At 43.5% G+C, this 17,982-nt stretch overlaps 2 protein-coding genes across 2 annotated transcripts in view; both read left to right on the plus strand.

Moving 5' to 3' along the window:
- Positions 1-1,011: 1,011 nt before the first annotated feature.
- pts (6-pyruvoyltetrahydropterin synthase) lies at positions 1,012-4,729 on the plus strand. Its single transcript, XM_076759141.1, has 6 exons — positions 1,012-1,291; positions 2,577-2,656; positions 2,775-2,797; positions 3,224-3,280; positions 3,841-3,911; positions 4,017-4,729. Exons 1-6 carry the CDS (start codon positions 1,215-1,217, stop codon positions 4,138-4,140), a joined length of 432 nt encoding a protein of 143 aa, XP_076615256.1. The 5' UTR covers positions 1,012-1,214; the 3' UTR covers positions 4,141-4,729.
- Positions 4,730-9,631: 4,902 nt separating this feature from the next.
- The window catches only part of LOC143338941 (putative uncharacterized protein MYH16), a 44,827-nt gene continuing 36,476 nt past the window's right edge, over positions 9,632-17,982 (plus strand). The window contains exon 1 of the mRNA XM_076759840.1: positions 9,632-9,853. Coding sequence (XP_076615955.1) covers positions 9,770-9,853 — 84 coding nt within the window. The 5' untranslated portion in view covers positions 9,632-9,769. The remainder of the gene's footprint in view (positions 9,854-17,982) is intronic.

The raw sequence follows: 17,982 nt of genomic DNA on the forward strand, positions 1-17,982 counted from the left end.
TTAACATTCCACCATTCAGTTCAAGCTCTTCCTCACAGCTACAGGTGCTTAGCAGTTCTTTTAGCTCCCTCGATGGGCTCCCTTTCCTACCCTTCACCATCCATCATTTTACTTTCTGTACGCTTATTTCTTCCTTGACCGTCTCCTTAACATCTTCAGAATGTGAACCGCAGTCTTGCAGAGACATACTTGTTTGCTTTAGTTTGCTGCCGACTGCGGTGTGTTATTTAACCAGCGTGGATCAGATAGAGTAGACCACACTGTGGGATTAGATGTACTAATTAATCATGCACCTTTATCTTACACGCCCGTAAATCTGCTTGAGGCACTAACACACACACACAGACACACACACACACAAAGAGACACCACAAAAACTGGTTTTGTGGAGTGTCACTGCAAAGAAAGAAGCACAGAATAGGCCTAATATGACACATTTCACAGTGAAGCAGATTTTTTTTAATAGATTCCAGGCCTGGGAGTTTACAGTCAGGTCAGCCTTTTAAGGATTTATTCTAAAGCAGCGCTGCTCCCAGTGTGGCAGATTAACTCTACTACAGACGGATAACACCAGCTGAACGTACAAGCTCACTGACTGTGTTGAATCAGCACAAATGGGGCAGATGAGCAGAGAGTTTCAGGCTTTGTCCTCAGCGGGGTGTTGTTGTAAATAATATGAAAATGGAACAGAGACACTGATACAGACCGGCCAGAGTCAGGAGCTGGAGTCTCATACAGCACCTCAAAAAGAAACTGTACCACTGATAACTGGACAATGAAGTCTCCTTGGATTTAATTTTTATATTTTACCACTGAATCATTATTAAACCAGCTCAGAATTTCCCAAATGGCATTTCATCCACACGTTTTCTATAGTTTATGTTTAACACCACGGAATTCATCCTGCCTGTTCTGAACCACTGGTGCAGCAGAGTAATAAATAACATAAGCAATGCTGTCTATAAAGAAAACACATTTAGTTTTATATATATTCATCACAAAACCAACAACATCCTTCATTTCTTAGGTAATCTGTGTTCAGTGTTATAAAGGCTGGGGGTTTTGATACGCATGCATGTATCTGGGACATGTGAGTTGGAGCTCTTTACGCCCTGATCTGAGCCAATGGCAAGCAGCGGCAGTCAAGGGGGCTGGAGCTTCTACAGCTGACTTCACCTTGCCGTCTCTTTCCGGCCTCCTCTCAGGTCCTGACCATGGCTGGATCATCGGCGGAGCGTATCGGGTACATCAGCCGGACGCAGAGCTTCAGCGCCTGTCACCGGCTCCACAGGTAGGCCCGCATCCGCGTTTGATGAGGAGGCAACCCGATACAGACTCAATATACTAAACCTGCTTTCATCACTGCTACTGGCTGATGCCGACAGCAGCTAAGAGCACTGTTGCGTAGTTTGCATGTTATAATCAACTGCAGCAGTTTTCATTAATGAAAGATGAGGAATATTCACTGCACTGCAGAGCGGCGGGCTCTCCAGCAGCGCGCGCTGTCCCCGATAGCTGTATTATGTTTGCTGCTGTATGTTTTGAATGACTAAAACCTGTTGTATTTGCATCAGTGTCGTGGGAAGTGTAGTTCATTTAGGATTCGAAGAGACGATTCTTTGCGCAAGCGCCGATGCTGCCTTTACGTGCTGTCGTAAAATAGGAGACAGTACCTCTCAATGGCCCGTATGAGCCGGCGTTTTCTGCACAAGTGACCAAACAAACAGTAAAAATGTAGAGCAAGCACAAAGTTACGCATAAACCAGTGATTGTGCTGTATTTCAAATATGCTAATTCTACTGGTAATTGCAGGTTTTCTTTTCCATTCTTCTTCAATATGCTCATACAGCATTACTATTTAAATAGTCTTTTTCTGATTATGTTTAAGTTGTACAAATTCAAGAGCTGCTCACAGTGGTAGGTCGTCCCAAACAGAGATGCAAACTTGTCTCCTCAGAATCGGAAAGTCCTCAAGACAAACATAGTCCACAGAACGGCAGCAGAGGGAGGCTGCTGAACCGAGCTTTGACCTCAGCCACATCAGCTGGTTCCACATTTAACAGCACATCGAACACGTTCAGTTCCTTTTGTTGACTCTTCATGTCCTGAAACCTCTCACCTGAAGCCTGAAGGAGTTCTCACACTCAGCAGCATAATCAGATATCACAGCGGGTGTTTGTGCTTTCAAAACAGGGAAATACAGTGTCTCCCCTTTCCAGTTGCACATGTCTTTAATTAGCTTTAATTTCACTTCAGATGGTTTCACATTTGAAAGCAGAGAGCCGAGGAGCTGCTGGAGCTTGAGGTTCAGCTCTGAGAGGTTCTTCTTAATGTCCACAGCCAAAGCACAAACACACTTGCTATCACTGAGTTTCCAGGTTTTTTTGGTTAATATCTGCTCTTTTTTTCTACGTGATCATTACAATTTACCTCTAGTATACTCTCAATTATGAGTATACGAAGTGTACCTGAAAGCAGCACGTGTCAATAAACCCTGACCACATCGCTCTTGTTTGTCTAAACTGTGGACCACGAACAGGTTTTGATAAATGTCAACTTCCTCCTCTTCTTCCCAGCATTCATTTGAGTGATGAGGAGAACAAAAGAGTCTATGGAAAATGCAACAATCCCAACGGTCATGGACACAACTACAAAGGTTAGCCCGCCTCTTTCATTCACCCCTGTGATGTGACACATTATATGCAGTGTGAGGCACTGCAAAGCCGATATTTTGCCATCTCCCATTCATTCACTGCTCCCGTTTCTGTCCACAGTGGAGGTAACAGTGCGAGGAAAGGTGAGTGCCTCTCTTGGTGTGTACTTCGCTCACATTGTCAGCCTTTCAGATTTCTCTGAATTTGGAGTGGAGCGTGACTAACTTGGAGCTGAATCAGAATGAATGGAGAATGTCTGTCTGTAGTGCCGGTCACGGTCCCGCTCATCAAACCTGTTGGATTGGTGGTGAAACGTAAAAAAAACAAAACAAAAAAACAATCAAGATTGAGACAGCAAGACGAGTTTACTTTGACTCGGTATTTTAAGACAGTTATCATGTTGTGGAGCATGCAGAGAACTGGAAGCCTGCCACGTGACCACAGACACGCAGTCACATGTTTAACCTGTGTGTGTGTGTGTGTGTGTGTGTGTGTGTGTGTGTGTGTGTGTGTGTCTGTATCTGTATCTGTATCTGTGTCCGTCCGTCCATCCATCTATCTGTCCGCAGATTGACCGTCTCACTGGCATGGTCATGAACTTGACAGACTTGAAGAAGTGCATTGAGGTGAGATCATCACAACTAAGTATATTTATTCAAATTCTGCACTCAAGTACAGTTGAGTACAGAACTTTCATCTATCAATGTATGGTTGCTTGGCTGAGATTTATCACTTCAGGTCACTATATTTTGTCATGTGTCATGAATGCATGCGTATGCTGTAAGCTGTCATCTGGGCGAAAAGCTCAACATGCTCTTGCTGTACACACATTTTTAAGTAAGGGGCTGCAAGCGTGTATGTTGCCATGTGTCCATGTGAGTGCGCTGCCATATACTGTATACTGCACAGCATTACTGTATCAGCCCTGTGGACCGGTCTAAACTATGCACGGATATCTTCCATGAGATCGGTGTTAACAGTGCCTGTTTGACAGCGAGAGGCCTTCGTCCTCTGTGCAGGCTGCTTTCAAACAGTTCATCTGTCATTTAACTATTTTCCCTTCACTCGTATCTCATCAGCTCCAAGTAAAAATGTCAGATTCCTTGCACACCTTCTGGGCTGGTGTAGGTGTTATTGTGCAACTTTGCATTGACCCATTAAACGATTGATTGACTTCCTCCTGCAGGACGTCATCATGACTCCTATGGACCATAAAAACCTGGACAAGGACGTCCCATACTTTGCCGAAGTTGTCAGGTGTGTGTTCTTGCTTTCACAGCACTTTCTGCTCAATGTATTGCACGTTTTTTTTTTTTTTTTTTTTTACTCTTGTCTTCTCCACTTTTTTCTCGGGTCCATTAGCACAACTGAGAATGTGGCTGTTTATATCTGGGACAACATGGTGAAGGTGCTCCCGCCCAACCTGCTGTACGAGATTAAGATTCACGAGACAGATAAGAACATCGTGATATATCGAGGAGAGTAGACGTGTGTGCGCTGACATAATGAGATGTTCTGTGTGGTCGTCCTGGACATGTACAAGTGCCATTTATTGCTGTTTACCTAATTTCACTGTTTGCCTGCTTACTGTTAAACACTGAAAAATGATATTTTGGGTTTATATTGTTGTATTTGTTCTTTATAGACCAAAGATTTCGTAGCAAATCCAAATGTTTGGTATTTTTGTAGAATTTGTATTCTACAGGTTGTCAGAGATCAAATATTACATTCACATATATTAGATTTTTAGTAAATCAATTTACATGTTTATCCTTAATATGTGCAGCTACACTCTTTCCCGGTGAATTTCCCATTAACTGTCACTACAGGACAGAATTATTATGATTTTTGTCTAATTTAAAGCCATCCATCTTAACCCTGGAAGTTTGAACGGGTGTTTGCGCTCAGACCACACTGTGATTCACCGAACACATTGTGAGCTAGAGGAATGGCGACATGTAGTGGTACAAAACTGTCATCTCTCGACGTGTTGCATTAACCCTGATTGATTGTGTCGCAGTTTTGTCAGCGCTGTGCTGAATAATAAATAAAAGATGTTTTTTTTTTTCGGCTTGATTGTCCGGGTGTTTCAAGATTTTTTAAGAAACCAGAGTAAATGCACGTGGAGTGATGATTTCCACTGGAGAGAAGCAGCATGACCCTACAGGCTACCTGCCTTTTTTTTCTTCGATAAACTTAAGTTTGTTAGGTTTCATCATTTGTTGCTCTTTCACAGACACTTTGTAAATGTTTTCAGGGAAACATGTCATGATGAAAATCCCCTTCTAGGCCCAACGCGAGCAAATATGTCACCTTGATTTAAGCTGTAATTGCAGTTTCCCCTGCGCCTCTCTGTTTCATTTACAAAATCCTGGGGATGGAGCCATGAGATGCGTAATTCCTCTAAAAGTCAACAAATTGTAACATGTAAGCAAATGCTGGGGCTGTGTGACAGGCATTCCTCCATGCACTCTCATCAAACTCGGCTGAGAGCGGCGTGTAGATGGACGTAATGATGGATGGACCAGAGCTGATGCTGTTTGATCTGTCCTTTTAACAAGAACACATCAAGGTCTATCCAGTGTGCACTGAAGTAAAAACATGACTGTGATTATGGCTGTCTGGTAGAAGTTATACTAACACAAAGAGGCCACTAGATGGTGCTGTTCTCCAGGTAATTCATGCTATCTTGGCTTTTGTGGTTCACTCTCCCAGATTCACCCCTTCAGCAGGCTGTTCCTCAGAGTTCACCAGATCTGTAAGCCCTACAGGACGAGCAGATAGGTTGCAGAATCCTGTCCTCATCCACAAAGCCAAAAAGCATAATTAAAATTTTTTATCCCCTTTTTGTGCCTGAGGATTTCAAAAACACAGTGACAGTGTACCTTGAGGCGATATCATTTTGTCAGATGTATTGGGGATGATTAGCCACTAGAGGGTGACACATTTCCCTCTGGGATTCAGCCATGATTGACAAAAACATGTATTTACAAATTACCTCAAATTTCCACGTTGAGTCGAGCTGACGAGGTCGGATAAGCAGTCTCCCATGAAGCAGCACTGACTGAACAGAGAGTGTTCCATTATTTATTAACAGATACATTAACAGATGTGTGTCATTTTCCATATTTCCCAGCCGCTTCCACGCATACAGTGCATGTTCCATTCTTTAGATAGAGATCCACATGATTAATGGAGATAATTCTCGCCGCTATGTAAAGCTGTTGCAGAGCAGTCAGTAGTAGCGGGCAGGTACTTTGTCTTCCAGACATAGGATAACACATACAGTCTGATTCATTACCCGGGGCCCAGCATAGCAGACATGCATGTAACTCCGCTGCTGTCTGTGAGGGGTTTGAGGAACTCCAGTGACAAATCGCAGTGTAAATAGAACTTATCATGGAGAGTGTGACGCATTGCAAGCTGTGTTGTTATTGATTCGCTGGCACAGGCCATTTCTCAGCCTTACAATAATATGAAATGCACGTCAGCTTTTCAGTCATGCATGTTTTTTGCTGCTTCCACTCAATCTTTACTAAGACCCAGTGATAGTTGAACATTTTTCCAAAATAGATAAAAGGATAGATACCACTCTCACATCTGCCCAATAAATATGAAGCTACAGCAAGCCGTTGATGTGCCGTTAGCTGTGTATAAAGAGTGGAAAAAGAATGGCCCTGCAAGACAGCACATAAAAATATTTCCCAAAATGTCAACCTGTTCTTTAACCACACCATTAGCGACCTGCCTCCGTGCTTGATATGGTGCCGTGCGATCCCTTTAATGCCTTTGTGAATTTAGACCACAACATGTGTGAAATGTCACTGGATCCACATACATGGCTGATAACAAGGTTTGGGAGGGGGGCTTTTTTTCTGCCAAAGTTGTAATCTTTATGTCAAGCTTCAGCTGCCAACTCAAACCTTTAATTAATCAAATTCCATAAACACGTGTCATGCACAGGCAGACAACCTTCAGGAACAAGCCGGAGCAGGACAAAAAGAGGAGAGATGCCCCCCTCGTGAATCTGATCCCAGATACAAATCAGCCTTTCTCTTCTTCGCCCCTTCTTCTTCTTGTGGTGAAGGGTAGCTGATCCCGGATCAGCACCCAAACACAGACTTCTTAGTGCGCTGGGTAGATACACAACAGATCAAACTCTATAATTACACTCTGATAGAAGGCAGCTGGATTACTGCAATTAACAGGTAAAAGCCAGTGGTTTTCCTGCTGCTTCATGGAAAAGTATTTTTCACCTTATCATCCTGAATTACGTTTGCTTTTATGTTCTGACAGGAGCAACTCTGTGCTTAACTGTTAAGTGTATTTAGCCCATGGCAAGGCAGATGGGTCAGATTAAATCCCATTATTTGTCTTGGCAAACATAACCACAGATAGAAGTGTATCTCAAACACAAAGGCTGCACTCTGTTTGCTGTGAGTCAGAGTCAGCGGTTTGCAGTGTTTTTAGGTTATGGTGATGGTTTCGCAGTGGTTTTGTCAGGGGTTGTCTGAACGGCCATGCGACGACCAACCTTCCTACAACAGTAGGTGGCTTTCTCTGAGACACGGCACCCTGCCAGAGTAAATCCCTATCAAAGATAAGCTCTATACGCAACTCTAAATGCAACACAGCAATTCCTCTCCAATCTCAAAAGCTCCCACAGAAATAAGAGCTCTGTCAAAAATGGCCGAACTGATATGAGCTCTTCCGTGCGGTCATTAGCTGTTGGTGACGGTGAAACCTGGTTTGGAGGAGGCAGCCGGGAAAGTGCTGCTGACACAGTTTAGATGAAAAGTGTGAGTGTTAAGATGTCAGGGATGTCAAAGAGCTGCATATTTATACATTCAACAGGCACAAAGCAAGATTAATATTCATTTACAGTCTCATGTCTCTAGTCTCTGATTTTATGTGTCTTTCTGTTTTGTGCTGTGTCATGTGGGTTTTTGAGACATTTTGTCCATGAGAGCACCTCAAAACTTTTATTTTTCACCCTTAGGACCAGTGCAACAAGCTTGCTTTTAACCACTTTTACTTCTCATTTCTTACATTGTTTGTAGGAAAATCCTGAGCAGTACACCTTTAAGCTCTGTTTTGGTTTCCACCAACTCCGGAGAAGAATATCTGATGTGAGTTTATCAAAACTTTTTCAGAGAAAACAGCTGCCTGCCGAGGGGACTTTTTAGCCGGAGGCGAGCTGCACAGTCGAGTGGAAACTCTATGTGGATTTGTCACTACGACAGACCGCTTTTGCCCTACACATGGTCATTTGATCCATTGCTAATACAAAAAGGGTGTGAGTGCTGCTTTAAATAGAAAGTGAGAGTCTTCACACAGCAGAGGTGACAAAGCAGAGTGTGACAGAAGCATCTTAAATGCCAAAACATTGGCTTGGTTAGTAACTGTGAAACTAAATTGAAATTTAATATGCCCTGCAGTGGTGCAGCGCTGCTCGGTGTGACTCCATACTGTATATACGCGTAAAGGATAGATTGACTTTGACATACTGTATGTTTTTTCATGAGCATGAGGTCAAATTCTTGAGCACTGCACACATGCTGACATCCGCTCGACTTGGCGCTTTGTGAAACACAGGCCAGAAGCCGACCGTCATCTGATCCCCTGTCAGAAAATAAGCCCGTAAAAATCCCAAGTTTCCACTGCCAGCCTGATTAAAAACTTAAATGAACTGTTCCCTTCATACCCCCAAGATGAAACAGGATAAATTACCCTCTGCTGTCATTTTTCCTCTGTTGCAAGGTAAACATATCATTTTGTGCACGATTTCGCCCTGCCTGCGGCCTGCGGACGCCACGGATCCTTGGTGAGGTAATGACTAACTGACACATTGGCACAGGCAGGTAGATTAGCAGGGAAATGAAAAGCAGTGTGGGAAGGGTTAAGAGTCAGGAGCTGCCCATTATTTGATGAATCCTTTCTGAGACCTGCTAATTCCACATGAATAATTTGATTTCACAGGCTTTAACAGAAAACTGCCTCAGCAGATTTAGTCTTTTTTGTGTAACCTGCCCCCTTTGTTACACGCTTTTTGTGACGCCGTCGAGCTCTTTGACTTCTGAAGGCCGCTGCAGTCATTGAAATGCACATAACCATTAAGGACAAAATGTTTCTCTTTTCATGAAAAGAGCTTGCCTGGTATGTGTTTTGGAGGAATGTTGGGTGTGAGTTGTCATGTCTTCTTCTCTTACATCTTTAATCTCGCACTTCAGAAAAAGTTGGCTGCTATATGTGTCCCTAACAAAGAGGATTTTCCTTAGAAAATAAGCCTTTTATCCACACTAACCCCGTCTTTTCTTATAACACAGAGGAAAAAAATCTGCCCATACAGAGAAATTAAACCGGTCTCTATACTGTGAAAACACATGAATCTTCCCTAAAACACTGAATTTTTTTTTTTTTTGCGACAATTCTTATGATTAAATATCTTTCGTCATCTAACGTTTTGAAAAAAGCAAACACACGGTCCTATTTTTTGTGCAAAATATTAAAATTTTAACTACCAATAGAGAGTAGGCTGCTGTTAGCTTTCATGTACTTGCAAACTTTGGTGATTTAGGTGTGTTTGACATATTTTGCTTGCAAATTAGCTCACTCCGGAGCGTTCTTTCTCTGCACAGGAATGTACTTTTCTTAAGATGAGGTGTGTGTGTGTGTGTGTGTGTGTGTGTGTGTGTGTGTGTGTGTGTGTGTGTGTGTGTGTGTTGGTGGGGGTTGCATATTGTTCTGTTGGAGGCTGACAGTCTGTCTCTCAGTGTTGCACTACTGTCAGAAGGCGGTGTGGCTTTAGGCAGGAGGGAGGAGAGGTGTGTGTGTGTGTATGCACGTGTGTCTGTGTAGGTGTGTGTGTGGGTTTGGGGGGGGGGGCTGTTCAAGCTCGTTCGTGTTTTTTTGTTTTTTACCTCGTCACCTCCCTCCCTCCCTCCTGCTCCTCTCAGGGTCAGGTAGCAGGCGTAACACACGTTCACACACACTTACACACCCTCTCTCTCTCCCACACACACTCCCACAGGCTCAAGAGAACACACGCACATGCCTCACTTCCTCCCCAGAGCCCGCTTGGGTGAAGACAGCATGGGCAGCTGTGAGCGGTGAGGATGGAGAAGAGAGTGTGTGTGATCCAGACTGACTTCCACCAGTACAGACCCACCTTCGCTCTGCACAGCAGATCCCTGGCGCATGTAAGCAACCTGCCTCTCCTCCTCTGACAATGTTTCTTGTTTCTCCCTCCGTTCACTCCTTCTCTTACCTAGCTCCATCTTTATTTTTTAGCTTCTTCCTGGCTCCGTCAGCCTGTTTTGTCACTGTGTTCCTCAGCATGGGGCTCCTCCTCACTGCAGGCCCTCGCCTCTGTTTCAACAGGGGGCGTCAGAGTGTGTAGGATCATGTGTTTGTACTGTATGTGGTTGGTGCAGTGAAATGCAGTATCTTTTCTGACATTATGGTTTCTGCATGAGTATTCCATAGTTTCAGCTGTTAGAAAATCAGTCCTAAAGGGTTGCTAATGCCACACACTCATCTCTGTTTTCTCTCTCTCTCTCTCTCTCTCACACACACACACACACACACACACACACAACAGAGGAATGCAAACACAGACAAGCATCAGACAGGCTACAGCAGTAAATTGCATCTACTTGCAAACATATACGAAGCACAGCTCAGAGGAAAACTGCATCCATGAGGGTCGCCCTGTGCCCGCCACAAACCAGATACAACCCGTCACTGACCTCCTGAATAGTAGTTTTTGACCTTTGAGCCACTTCTTCATCTCATTTGGTCTTCATCAGCAGATTGAGTTTGCTCATGCAGATATCTCAGGTGTCATATTTTTTCACATGATCACAAGTGGTCATATGTGTCTATATGGCATGTGGAGGGTTGGGGGGGTCATCCTTAAGGGTGGTCTTTGAGCAACTTTCACATTTTTGTGCAATTGAAATCTCAGAAATAAAACAAGTAAGCGATAAGGAGAATATGTTTAGAGAGAAGCACTGGATTCATGTCAGTTTTGGCAGGAAAACGGAAAATATTAAGGACACGGAAAATAAGAAAAGTATCAAATACCATCTATATTTTGTATTAGTATTGAACGTGGTACAGTTTTCATGCCAAACATTCCAAGAATTCAGTGTTTTCTTGGAATTTAAATGTTAGATTCAGACCGTCATGGGAACTAAAGGAACCGCTGGCTCTCCTTAGAAATCCATCGTGGGTTTAATCTTACTAATGCAGCTGCTCAAGGGATCACAAGATGATCGTTGGCAAACAAGACATATTTGCATATTTCTTAGCCTTTTGTGTAGTCTTTCCTTTTTGTTGTAACATACTGGTTAGTTACACCTCCTAAAAAATGTTGGGAACAGCTCCTGCAATAACCTCCAATCCACTCACTGTTGTCCCATTTTTCATCGAAATCCAGTATCCAATGACAAGCCAGTGTATGTGTCTAGCTCCCTGCGGTATATGGCATGTTTCTTGCTATCTGTCTATCTATGATGTACGACTCTGTGATGTCAACCACCGTCTCTCCGCTGCAGACCGTGATGGCGCTTTCAGGAGATGCTGGTTTGATTTCTTGTTCTTGTTTCACACCTGCACACACATGCAGCACACACACATGCACACAGCTGGGTTAGCCAACAAAGACATGAAAAGCTGTGTCGTGTAGTCCTTTGATGATGATGCATGTGGGTCATTATTGCACTTGAGTGTTTTCAGGAGTCAGAGAAAATACTTTGAACCTTTTGTGTGTGTTTGTTCGGTTCAGCATAACCACAGTCAGTGTTGTCTGTAATCTACTTGTACTGCAGTCCAGCTATGTCAGGTATTTCAATCAGCACTGTCAGGACAATAACTGGCACTGAAGACAACTTATAATGTCATTATCTCTCCAGTGCAATTACCGGACAACAGTCATGTCATTGATATGATTCATAAGCTGCCGCTATCGTACCTGACCTGCAGCCAGTCGACCACATGAGTGTAAGTGAACTGTGAGGTGCTTCAGTGATCAAAGGCTCGCTGTGCCGTCCTCCATGACCTGGATCCAGAGTTCAGCCAGAGGCCAGGCTTCACCCTGCAGTCCATTCAGCTGGGAGCAGTTTGCACACTACAGTTTGAAGTTATCCTATACAGTATGGGCACTCCCCTGTACAAATGCACACAAGTAACTGAACAGAAAGAGGAACACACATAACTCACGCGGTGAACCCATCAGGTCCAGGTCCAGCCAGTTTCAGACCTCAATTCTCAACCTCGAGTGTGCGCACCTACAGGCAGGAAAAGTAATGGGTGTTTTGACCAGCAGATGCTGACATGCTAAAGTGTGCCATCTACAGGCTAAGAAAGGAACAGCCACTGCAATTGTGTCACCTAATGAAATGTGTGCTGGAGCAGTAGTTTATTCTTTTTTTCTGTAGGAAACATTTACTTTGGACAAAAGCAAAATTGTTATAATAAATGAATATAAAACTAAACCTGAAAGCTTTGTGTTAATCCCATGGTACAGAAATGGAAATGGGCGGTTTGCAGTGGCAAAGTTGGTATAAGTCTGTGCAAATCTGCCACGTCGAGTTCACATTTGTGATGTTTGATATGCAATTGGGGCTACTGAACAGGATCTAACCATCTTCACTGTGATGCCTTTTGATGAGCAGGCCAGCTTGCTTGGAAAGCTCTTGTGACTGTCTAACACAACCATGTTCCCAGTTGGCTTCTTATTAGCAGTTAGCTCATTCGCTACAGTGATTTGCCAGCTAGCCCTGTGAAAAACCGCCGTGTCACCAAGCTTCTCGCACCACCTATGATTGATCAGACAAACATCTCTGTCACTTTCTTGTGTGACCAGGCATTTAAATGTCAAACCTTAAACACAAACAGCTACAACAGCAGCTAAAGTTAGCTTACAGTTCTTGCTGCGCGTATCACATTTGTTAAACTTGCAGTAATTTTTACTTTCTTTGCTTGTAGGTGGCACCATGTACACATGTGCATGTTGGTACTAGTGCTTTCCTGTAGGTGGCGCATGCAGAACTCCTGCATGTGGGGAATGTGCAGCTTGCCAAAAAAAGTGTCAGTTTGCAACTTTGTAAGTATCAAGACAGTAAACAAAGCTTTGAACCAGAATCCAGCCTTTGCAAGGCTTAAGGTTGTATTTGCGTTACGTTTTCATTTCTTTGTTCAAAAGTTGTTGAGCTTGTTGCATATTTGTGTGGTGTAGGCACTGTGTGGGATTTGTACACTGGTAGCCGACATCGTTCAAGGACTTGAGTGGGTAGCCTACAGTAGCAGGTGTGAAAAGGAGTTGAAGTCCCGAACAGCTGTTCAAATAAAAGAATGGAGATCATGGGATTAATATCCCAGTTACATCCACTTAGACTAGGAATGTCAGGAATCAGAGGAAGAGAGGGTTTCTTGAGAAATTACTGCATTGCTGCATTTAGGAAAAATGTTTTAAAAAAAAAAAAACCCTCATATTTCAAACTCACTAAAAACAGGTTTTACAGAGCCGTGAATCAGGCGGACAGTTGGAAAGTTTGTTTTACTGGGAGGAGAGGTGCAGTGTCTGCTTTGCTCTGCAGGTTTGATCGGACAAACACCTCCGAACTTCAAGTCAAAACAGGAAAGCTTTGCTTGTAACTCCCATTCATCAATGCGAAAAAGGGATTGTGCTGCAACAAAGAGAGCATTTAATATGTGCATTCTCAACAATGGCGCTGGCTTAAGCGGTTGAGCCCTGTGATCATGCTAAAGGTGAACCATTGAGGCGTCCCAGTTATCTTCCTCTGCTTTCTTGGCATCAGTGTGCAGATTGATGTTGAGTGCGAGGGTAAATCCTGCACTGACAGGCGAATATGCTGTGTGTTTAAACTGACTATAGGCAAAGGAAGTTCAGGTGTGTCAGCAGGCAAATCCTCATGGCAGTTAAAAACGCACATGTCCTAAATTGTATTTGGACAACATGGCAATTACCGCCGCGCACTTAAGAAAGATGATACCACATTTCCCTGTCTAATTTCCCCACTGACAAACTGTCCAGGTTGTCAGGTTTGAGAGGTAAACTCACTGTCAGGTTTCACAGAGCTCAGCTAATGACGGCTCTTTTCCAATGGCACAGAAACCGGTGCTCAAGCAGCAACAGGTTTTTCTGTGTGTGTGTGTGTGTGTGTGTGTGTGTGTGTGTGTGTGTGTGTGTGTCCTCCTGTAACACAGCTCTCCCTTTCAAACTTCTTCTTTTTCAGAACTCTCTGTGGAAAATCAGCTCACATCTGTTTTTCCGAGGAAGGAAACTAGATTTTGTCATTTTGCTTTGGAAGTAAAGCCAAGCTTACTTGTAGAATCTTGTTAGGTGTGGAGAGAACTAAAAGAAGGCTGATTGAACGTGGCGTGGAGTGTAAATGCATGCAATAGACAGTTGCTCTCTGCAAGACATGTTAATTGCTTTGGATGGTGCGTTTAGATCACGGTCGGTTGCTTGCTGTGTAAAATGTATTACATTTGCGTGTTTATGGTCACTGCAAAGCCTTGTAATGTGAAGAGTTCAGTGCAGCTGAACTCTGTCAGGCATTAACTGATTCTTTTGGTCTACTAGTGATACTTGAAGGAACTTTGAAACACAACATTGACATATTGTCACCTTATATAGTTAATATAGCAACAAAGGAGTAATCATGTCATAATATTCATCTATAAATCCCCACTATCTTAGTGGATTGAACTGCAAACTGCCCTCGAGCTCGATTCTTTCATCCCCCTTTTTAAAGCTTTATTACCTGCTGTGTGAACGACTCCCGTAATTGATTTTATGAATTCTATTTGTCACATGATTATTGGTTGTGTGGCTTTATGTGTTGTTTGTTATGTGCTGTTGACTATGAATAGTTCTTGTTCTCAGACGTTACGCAACAGTTAGCTTATATCAGGTAGACTGATATATAGTATAGTATAGCTTCTTATTTTATTTTGTATTGAGATGAATTCCACCATAAAACTTGAGACTGGTTAATGTCCCACTGTGCACAGAGCATTCTTGTGTTTACATCAGTCTGTCAGGGGTTGACAGATGTCTGTTTAGCTTGTGTGTCTGTTTCTATGCGATCTGGTCGACTGGTGAGGTACTGCTGATAGGAAGGACTCCGACTGGCTCTGACCACAATAAAGTGCAGCTCACATACCAACAGCATCTTTACATTATTTACGTCTGCCTCTGATCAGCCGAACGCTGCTGGCTGAACTCTGCCTTTGAGCTTTGGCCTCTGTACCATGGAGTGATCAGGTCTGGGTGACAGAGCACTGACAGTTTATAGCCTTTGCTTTAACTGTCTTGAGGCGTCAGAGTGGTGGAGGTAACTGCACAAGAAATGCTAAAGAAGTTTTAGATTAAGGACAACTGTATTAAGATGACTTTAAAAACTGCCATTCATGATTTTTTTTTTTTAACAACGCACCCTTACATACAACAGAATAGGTCATTTAAGCATCTGCCAGAAGTCTGATCCATAGATTCCCCACCTCGCCACAGTACCCAGGATAGTGTCCAAAGGATCTGCCACCAATGCCCTGGTGCCAGGCACCACAGGACACCCCCGGAGGCCCTGTGGTGTCCACGCTTTGGTGGATCAGAGCTGCCTTGGTGGCACAACATTAGACAGCCAGTTTTAATGTATAGATGCATAGATGACCTATACGGCTGTGTTTTTAGGAAGGAAGGTCTGTTGTTTAAATGTCTCTGCATTACGTGCCTTTTCCTATTTGCCAACCCGCCGCCGTCTATTAAGGGTTTGTTTGCAGTAAAATACATAATCAAAAAGCAAGTGTTGGTCCTGTTTGCCCTTTCATAATTAAGGTGCCATGTTACATCAATAATTATGCGCTAGTACAGTATAATAACTATAAGCAAAGGGGGCCATGTTGGTGCTTTCAACAGGTGCCACAAGAGGAAACCACGTTTACATATGAATGGGGCCACAGAGAATTAACTCTTAACTGCAGTTTTGTTCAGCTCTACAGAGAAATTTAGCATGTTTAAGTTCATTGTGTTTGGTGTTACGGCTTGCAACTCTAGCTTGCTATGTGGTTCGCTTTCATCACCCTCATTGATTTCATTTCCAGGCACAGCAGGCAGCTGTTTCCAGTTACATGTCCTCCCGTGCACTATCTACTATCTTATCTACCTGGCCAGGCTGAAGACTGCAAACTTAGTTTTCCTCTATGGCTTCGGACCACTCAGTAGCAATGCAGCAATGCAGAAAGAAAGTTTGACATGGTTTTAGTGAAAGAAGGCCAGCAGGAGGCCAGTCTGGAGAGAGGGGAGGGAATGTGAGCACACGTGTGTGTATTCATACATGCATGTGAATGTCTTTTAGAGGACAAAGCACTTTGACAGAGTGTTAGTGTGTGTGTCTGTATGTGTGTGTGAAGTTGATGGAGGAGACAGGGGAGAGTACAGTGCAGACTCCAGACAGAAGTGAACAAAAGTGAGAGACTCCGAGATCAGCCAGCCAAGCTGAAATATCGTATGTGCATGTGTGAATATCTGTGCGTGTGTGTGTGTGAGTGTTGCTCCAGATCGGGTCTCTGTCGCTGCAGCAGCACATTCATACACAGCAGGCAGGGATGAGGGAGAGAGAGGAGCTGAGGAGAGCCATAGAGCAGAGTGACCGACTCCTCTCCAAGGTCCGCGAGCTAGAGGAGCAGAACACCCAGCTTAACGAGGAAAAGAATGAGGTGGCCACTAAATACCGAGCTGTAAGTCTGCTGCTCCGCTCTGCTGCATCTCTCTCTTCGCTTCTCCTTCTCTTTTCTCAATTTTTCCCTTTAAAAAAAGTCATTCCTCTTTTGTTTCACTGACTTGATACTTTAGGACTCACATGATTTGTGATTCAGTCTGAATTTCTGCTCGATAAGGGATTTTCAACGTGGCCATTATACCGACCCCGGGTGGATGAAATTAAGTGGATAATGATAGCCTTGTAGGGGGAGGGAGGGATGCAGCCACCATGGCAGTCAGTGTGTTCAAGCTTGTTTTAATGCTGCGTTTCTCTCTGTGGGTTTTTACTGCTGTGTTGACCATTTTCCAGCTGATCGTTTTATTTGAGAGAGCAAGCAGTCTGTTTTTCACTGAGACTGCTGTCATAACGCTGTGAGGCACCACGCTGTTTCCTGGCCTGCGGCACACTGTATGACTGATTGGTTTACTGCAAGGAGGACCGTTTGAGTGACACATCCCCTTTGGTTGGGAGGAGGCGTTACCACAAGTTTTATTGTGAGAACTACAAATCCGCATTATTCAGTCCATAAATACAGCCAGCGGTGTATTGACCATCTGGCATACAAGAACAAATCCCATTAGGCTGCCACACTGGTGGCCGGGGGGCTGGTGGCCGGGCGGCTGGTAAAAACTTTACCGTCCCAGTCTATCTCTTTACCATTCAAGTGCATGTTCCGGGTCTGGGCTCACTGGCCAATCACAACAAAGCACCATATATCTAGGGGTGTATTTCTTTCTCAGTGTACCCCTGAATGCAGCACATTTAGTTCGACTGTTTTCGTCTGCCACGACTTTTTGAGAACACTTGCAAAACAATGTTTATCCATCAAAATGAAAACTTAAAGATGCATTGACTGATATTTTTACATGATTGATAGACAGAATGACTGCGTCATGTGAAAAGGGACAAACCTGAGCTCTGCAGAGCTTTTCACATCTTTCATCTTATTGTTTTGGTTTTCTGGTCTGCAGTTTCATTGTTTTGGTTCAGTCTTTCTGCTCTCATTAATGTGCTTCCAGCCAAAGCAGGCAGCTGTATTCTGTGAGAAAGTTCTGATAAAAACCCACCATACACTGACTGACCTCCACCAAATGGGAGACAGGCAAAGTTAGCAACTAGCTGGTGAACAGTGGAGGATGTAGGAGCTTAAGAGGAGCCAAATTCTTCTCTCTAGGGGTTGGTAGAGACCAAAAACAAAGCTTAATGCTAGACTTTGGGGACTTTGTGACCAGTTGTGACCAGTTTTTAAAGATGTATGTCTTCATTGGAACAAATGGGCTCAAGGATGATTGTTACAAACAGGTTAGGAAAACCAGAAAGTATTGAGAGAGTTAGAATGAACATTGTACTTCTCGCACATATGTGAAATAATCTAAGCTAAAAGGCATTTCACAGTCCTCATATGGTGAATACAGATGACTCGTGTCTCATCACATGACCTCAGTGTGGCACATAATGTCAACTTCACGGCCAAATTTTCACAAAATAGCTCCGCAGACTAGTAAATGGATGTTTTGATCTTTATTTTGTTAATGTGT

This window comes from Chaetodon auriga, chromosome 20, assembly GCF_051107435.1.
Source record: "Chaetodon auriga isolate fChaAug3 chromosome 20, fChaAug3.hap1, whole genome shotgun sequence".
Classification (NCBI taxonomy): domain Eukaryota; kingdom Metazoa; phylum Chordata; class Actinopteri; order Chaetodontiformes; family Chaetodontidae; genus Chaetodon; species Chaetodon auriga.